The sequence below is a fragment of the Pinus tabuliformis genome, chromosome 3_1 (assembly GCF_031772625.1).
Source record: "Pinus tabuliformis cultivar Carrire ecotype Pingquan chromosome 3_1, CPIR1, whole genome shotgun sequence".
NCBI classification, from domain to species: Eukaryota; Viridiplantae; Streptophyta; class Pinopsida; order Pinales; family Pinaceae; genus Pinus; species Pinus tabuliformis.
Genome location: NC_142301.1, coordinates 993,410,325 through 993,417,537, shown reverse-complemented (window position 1 = coordinate 993,417,537; position 7,213 = coordinate 993,410,325). Strand labels below are relative to the sequence as shown.

Below are 7,213 nucleotides of genomic sequence, written 5' to 3'. Positions count from 1 at the left end.
ATGAAGCTAGATACAAAAACGAGCCACAATTAAGGCCTTGAAGTGGGGATGATTTCTTGCCTCTTTCACCGACAGTGGACTTCATCTTGATGTCTGACCTGCTCTACGATGTGAAAGCCATGCCCACCCTCGGTAGAACTCTGAACCAGCTATGCTCGCCCTCAGTAGAACTCGGAACTAGCTTGCTGTGGTCGAACCCAGATTCTGCTGGCTTACAAGCTTCTTTACGACACCACTGAATGCTTCAAGGAACTCGAAACCAGCGTGCTGTGGTCGAACCCAGATTCTGCTGGCTTACAAGCTTCTTTACGACACCATTGAATGCTTCAAGGATATTCTCAAGGAGGGCTTCTCGTGGACCAAGGGAACTTAATCCTCAATGGCAGAGCGAGCATGCTGGTATTTTTAGAGTCTTTAACCAATATTGAGGGCTTTCTCTATCGTGCAAACCGTAACTTAAAATTTATACTTTTTATGCAGGGTTATTGCGGCTGTTGGGTATGGCACTATTTGTCCAAACCAGAACGCCCTTGTCTGGAGATTCTTTCATCTCCACTTGTCAGGTTCTAACTTAATTTTAACCTTGAATTCAAGTTTTTTCTGTATTCGAATTTCTGGTAGCATCTTTCAGTGGCCTTTGCGTACCAATTACAAATCTTTAAGCCTGGATTTGAAGAAATTTTAGATCCTTAACCTTTGTGATTTTGGAGTATCTCTTTTGCGCCACTTGGATCCAAAGGATGCTCCGTCTCTATAACATTTAGTCCATTGATTGCATCAAAAAGGTATCCACTTATGATATTCTTGAATCTACATCCTTCAGTGACACTTTTCTAAAATATTTTGTTATTTCCTGCAATCAAACTGCAGTGCATCAGCTCTCAATTTTCTGGAAAAGGAAAAATTATTAATAATTAGTAATAACAAAATAAATAACCATATGATATTGTAATTTAAAAAAATCAAAGTATGAAAATAAAATTTTAATAAATTTCTTAGTCTCCGTTAAAAAGAATTTTACAGTGTAATCATAACCGCATTTAGATCAAATACCATGGTAAAAATGAGAATTTTATAGTGTAATCATAACCACATTTACATCAAATACCATGGTAAAAATGTGGGTTAGTGTTCAATTTTGGGTTTATAAATTGTCAATAGTAAACCCATTAATTACCTTATCAAACATTTCTTTAAACTAAACTTGGAGTAAACTAAATGGTCAATAAATACACATAAATTCATAATAAGCATCAAAATACTTACTTCATTATACATTTCACATGGCTAAAACTAAACATTCCCTGTTGGTGCAAGGGTAGACCTAAGGAATAGAAGATTTGGCAAGATCTTCTCACCAAGAAAATAACTCAATATTGAATACATGTGATAAGGTCTGTCAAACTCTCCAATGAAAACACCACTAGGAACCTATGCATCAGCACAAACACCTAAGGATTAGGAGATTTGGCAAGATCTTCTCACCAAGAAAATAACTCAATATTGGATACATGTGGATAAGGTCTGTCAAACTCTCCAATGAAAACACCACTAGGAACCTATGCATGAGCGCAAAGTGTTGACAAACCCTATCCTAGGTGTGTCACGCCCAATGAGTTATCTTTCTCTGCCACATGGTATTGTCACTCCCATATTTCTGCAAGGGTGCGAGAGCAATCTTCATCGAGGTCCTAGAGACTGAGTTGTTCCCTAGGTTGCACAATGAGTTTTCCCATGATATTCCACTAGTGTAGTTGACACTAATTTGATTTTCTGGTGGAAATGAATGGGAGGTCTAGGATTACTTTTGTTTGATCAGAAATGCACATGCCAATGGTGTTAAGGTTGTCATGGACACATTTTTTCGCTTTGACAATATCATGACTCTTGGATTTGCTTAGAATTTTAGAGTTTCGATGACATTTGGAGGGTCTCGTGTCATTTTTATGGATACTTTGCAAGAGTAAGAATCATGCTGATACAATCTAGAAGACAACTTCAAAAAAGTAAACAAAAAGTTGACCAAAAAATAGAACCACTCTTAAACTTAGAGATACAATTAACTAGAAAGGATTTTTTCTAACATGCATATACATATTTAAATAATTATAATCAATTCCAAAATAAACGAAATCTGAACTAAAATGTTCTTTCAATGTATATGGTATGTAACAATTTTTAGTTTTAATATCCATCGATTTCGTTTCAATATATATATATTTTGCAAATAGTGTCACCCTCGACACCTTCCCATAAAATTAAAACCAATCATTGATAAAATTAAAACCAAATATTATATACATCATAGGTAAATTTGGTTTCAATATATATAAATTTTGCAAGTAATGTCACCCTCGACACCTTCCCATAAAATTTAAACCAATCATGGATAAAATTTAAACCAAATATTGTATACATCATAGATTGCATATTCATTTGAGATATATTCTTTCAATATATATGGTATGTAACAGATTTTTGTTTTCATATCCATTTATTTCGTTTCAATATATATGGCTTGCATCTCAAAAAATAATGATAAATTTTGCAATTAATATCGTTTGACTATAGATGGCCTATATTTCTTTAAAGAGGTAAATTTCACCAGTACTGACAGGTTTCTGCAAATAATGGAGAAAGTTTCTCAGTAAATACTTAGGAAAATATTGCTAAGATAGTTAGGAAACTGGTAAATTTTGCACATAACGCAGAATCGAGTGCTCAAAACGGAAAAAGGGTTTCCCAGAAGCGTTTTTCAAATACACAAACTCAACATAGTAGTTGCCTTGCTCCCTCGTTTCTCCAGTGCCATAAACATCACACTTTCCTCCAGCTCCTATTTCCCAAGCTTCCAAATCCCCAACTTCTTCAATACAGACAGAATTATCACGACCGCCATTCCATGCATGAGCAACCTCCAATCTTTGCACATCACTAAAGAATCCATTAATTTCACAAGCACCTACATCATAAATCTCAGTGGGTATTCCAAGCTCCTCATCAGAGGCCTCCAACAGATATCCAAGCTGATCATTATGGCTTCTTGCATCATGGCACCTGGATTTGTAGGCAACGATGAGATCACATGTCTTGGGATCCGAAATCCGGGAGGTGTTGTTCGTCTGGTAGAAGGACGAACCGCTTTGAAGACAACCATTAGCCGTTAGGGACGACAGACCATAATTTCTTCTGGGTGACTTTGGGTTTCTTTTCTTTCTTCGTAATAGAGCTTGTGACCTTCGTTTCCTGATCCACAGCAATGTCGGCTCTCGGTCTCTTTCTTGTGCTGCCATCAGTCCGATGATCCTAAATTCCCAAAATATTGCATAACAATAAACTCAAAAACAAAAAAGAAGAACTAAAATGTGGGCTCATATTTTCTAAAACATAAAGATTCACTACATTTAACCATTTCGAAATTAATTATAAAAGTGTTTGCTATAATTTTTAAATAAGTATGAAGGATTTTGATATTTGAATGGACCTGAAAAAACCTTTTTAGTTATCTAGCTACGCTCCAATGAAATTTTGCATAGCATTGGAAATTTGGTTTTAATGGGCATTCATTTACTCACTCATCACTTCGTTTTTGGTTCAAGAGACCAACTTGTACAACGAGCCTCTTGCTTCCACCTTTGGGTAATTCTTCTAGTAACTTGTTATCCAACTGCAAAAAGAATCATACATCGAGACATATGGAAACATCAGTCCTAGAAACATCTATTTTTCTTTGAACAAGGAGAAGACATGTCATGGAGCCAAAGGTCCAAAGCAGGAGGATTCAAGTTGCTAAGGGTAACTGATACCTACCCAACGTATTGTTGCTTGAGGACAATAACAAGTAATGTCATCACCAATTTTGTTTGGTAAGGAACTAAGATCAAGGTCTTCATATCGCTCATTTGCATGGTAGTAACCCACCACACTTAATCTGTCTCCTTTCGAAGTAATCTTCCCCTTGTTTTAGTAACAAGTCAGCTCTGTCAATAAGACGGAATAAAAAAAAATTGAAGTTCAAGAGTTACTAAATTTATTACCTTAATATTTAATTCCATAAAATATTATCAACGCAATTCATTTTCTAAGCCAGATTCAAAACAATACTTATATTTCTCACTAACGATATGAAAGAATATTCTGTTTCAAGCGCATTTTCTGTGATTGTTTGAAATTATTCTTTTTACATGTAGAATAGAAAATGATACGCTAAATGATCATATTTTTAGACCAGCGCACTAAATTTCTCAATTTACTTGTGCTGCTTTTCGGGCTTTTTCTATCCCCTGAAATTGATTTGCGACATTTCCAAGGCCACACCCCAAGGACCATGACAACCCACTGCCCAATGCAGTAATGAATCAACATAATATATAATTTTTCTTATTTTCTGGATTCATCTAGTTGGCCCTGTTCTAGCACTTCTTTTAATCACTGAAAAGTATTTTCTTGGCTTTTAAACCTGTCTGGCAATTTTGTACAACGAGATAGGAAAATTTTGTACTCTGGACACTAGGATATTTAACTTTTTGTACTCTGGAGTCAAGAATACTTAACTTGTGGAGGCTGCCTTTGCAGATCACCTTCTTTTTCTTTTTTTTTTTAAATATAGATCCTAGTATGAACATTTTTAAATTTTGATCCTCTTAATAGTTTAATATATATATATATATAAAAAATTGCTCCATTTCCTTCGTTATCAAGATTAATCAATGAATTTATTTTCAAAGTTTGGTAATATTCAAAATTGATAAGTGAATCTATTTTCAAATTTTGCTGAGATTCTGAATATGGTTAAAATTAGAAATTGACATGACCTGATTTTCCGTAATTAAGTGGACTTATTTTTAATTTATTACGTATGGCTCATTAGGTGAAATTATAACAATATCCGGTAGATGCAATTACAACAGTTTTTCAGTAATAAGCTTAGCTTTGATAATAACTACCACCCTCCAAGGGCAAGATCTAAAATTTAATCAGACCAGTTAACCATTGGTGCAAACATGTTGCTATTGCTAGAGAGCATGCCCATTGAACTGGATCCTTGCATTTGGAGAATACTCCATTTTCGCTCATGTCATAATTTTCTCAATAGTTGTTACACAGTGTGGAAAAATATTGTATATGTGAAGCTTCCAATAGGGACTAAAAAATATATTCTTCCGGGGAAGAAAGGCCACTGTGTAAACAATAAATCAATCAATAAACAGCCCATATAGTCAAATGCTCATGGCAAGAAGGACCTAAAATTCACAACGTTCATGGCATTGGTGAAGGTCTTATTTGGATCGAACCCAAGAAAGGAGCAATGAACATGATCCTATCAAAAACAGGGTCTTATATGGAACAAAAATCGAACCATCATTACTTAGGCAGAAGGGTTTTGGTTCATTGGTGAGGGAGTGTTATGCTGTCCACCAGTTCCATTCTCACCGTGCTCTAAACCACCCGAATTTTGATTCATTGTTGAGGAAGTGTTACGCTGTCCACCAAGGGTCCATTTTCACTGTGCTCTGCCCCACCCCTAATTTTCATTCATTGGTGAGGCAGTGTTATGCTGTACACGAGGGTTCCATTCTCACTGTGCTCTGCCCCACTCCCAAACATGTAAAAAAGAGATGGGGTCCGGAAAACTTTGGATTTTGGAGAAATAGAAACCACTCAGGATAATTTTGGCAGAATAGATATCCCCATAGCTAGCTCATTGGCCGAAGGAAGTCCATGTTATGAGTTAAACCCCGGGGACATGTTTGCAATTCTAAAACAAACTAATTACGACAAAAAAACCAATCAAGGATTCGTTACTTTTATTATAAAGAACATGGAAGAATACCCACTTGGTGCAAGGTGCTTGGAATGAAAATAAATTAAATAAACTAAATAATTAACCTTTGACATGGCCCAGATCAGTGAAAGCTTAAGAGATACCGGCCCCGTAGTCAGTCTATTAGTCTTCAAACCAAATTTAATTTGGATCCAACATAGTAATGGGCATGGTTTATTGGTTGATAAAAAAAATGTTGACATACCTGAGTGATAGCGATCTCCAAAGTGGGTAAGTGGCCAAGCTGAACATGAGAAAGAGGAATTACTTCGATGATCTCCACGGCTTCTGTGTTAACGCTATTATTGTCCTCCAATCAGGGGATTGCTCGAGTCTGCCAACTGCGTTGCCATTAACAACGGAGGACTCTGCTTCAAGGCATGCAATACAAGTTTCACATAGGCAGTCAGACTTATTACGGACGCTAAAATACAAAGTTTTCCAATAATTATTGAATTTTGTTTTGCTAGAAGATCGCTGTGATGATAGACAATGTTTTACTTTCCACATGAATGTACACCATAATCAACGGGCTTTGTATAAATACTCAATAAATATTTCCTCCGTGTTCTGGGGCGTGTAAAGAAAATAAAGTTTTATGGATCCTCGTGATTATTTGTATCTTTGTGAGTTAATATCTACAAAAAAAGAGAAACAGCGGCGCACATCACAACAAATTTGACGACATCATTGCACTGCCACGTGTGAATTTTTATTTGGAAGGAGAAGTATAAAAAATACACAGATTTTATTGGCCCGAATTTGCCCAGCCAAATCTATTATAGTAACAGTTTCAGTATAATTAAAGAAAACATTAAAATTAATTAAATTATAATTTTATTTTAAACGATATAATTAAAGAAAACATAAAATTAGTGAAATTATAATTTTATTTAAATTATTAGAATAAGATTTTTAATTTCCAAATAGTCTTTGTGACAAAATTGTGACTTATTAATACTACATGCTTACAAAACTATAACTCATTTCATAGGACTATTATAAATTTTTTAGAGTATTCCATGGAAGTTAAAGACCCACTATCCACCAAATAATTAATATTTAAATTAAATTTCTGTAAACGCTATTACAAAATAAACATAGTGTAACTCAACGATTTGTATGCCCATTTACATGCATTTATAATTTTCAACTCCAATATAATATATTTACTTAATATTGCTAAAACTCATTAGAATACATTAAACATATCCATTAATTTTTTTACCCACAATTAAAAATGATTCTATTATCTCACCTTGCTCCTACTATTTCTCTGGTATTATGACCCTACATACCTTTCTCTTGCATTATGTTACTATAATAATTTGAAAAACCATATATTTCTTTTGAAAACCATTCTTTATTATACCTACCAATCTAATATTA

General features: G+C 34.7%; 1 protein-coding gene and 1 long non-coding RNA gene across 3 annotated transcripts; one reads left to right on the top strand and one right to left on the bottom strand.

The window, feature by feature from the left end:
• The first annotated feature begins 256 nt into the window (after positions 1-256).
• Positions 257-847, top strand: LOC149191210 (uncharacterized). Its single transcript, XR_016256589.1, has 2 exons — positions 257-399; positions 481-847. It is a non-coding gene; the product is annotated as an uncharacterized LOC149191210 (long non-coding RNA).
• A 1,692-nt stretch (positions 848-2,539) lies between these two features.
• Positions 2,540-5,869, bottom strand: LOC149191209 (uncharacterized). Of its 2 annotated transcripts, none has more exons than XM_089412355.1 (3): positions 3,811-5,869; positions 3,576-3,667; positions 2,540-3,286 (listed from the first exon to the last, which is right to left on the bottom strand). In XM_089412355.1, the coding sequence occupies exons 2-3, from the start codon at positions 3,577-3,579 to the stop codon at positions 2,679-2,681; spliced, it is 612 nt and encodes a 203-aa protein (XP_089268481.1). In that variant the 5' UTR covers positions 3,580-3,667; positions 3,811-5,869; the 3' UTR covers positions 2,540-2,678. The 2 variants fall into 2 exon arrangements, with proteins under 2 accessions (XP_089268481.1, XP_089268480.1); XM_089412354.1 differs by having other exon boundaries at positions 2,541-3,306.
• Between the last annotated feature and the right edge of the window lie 1,344 nt (positions 5,870-7,213).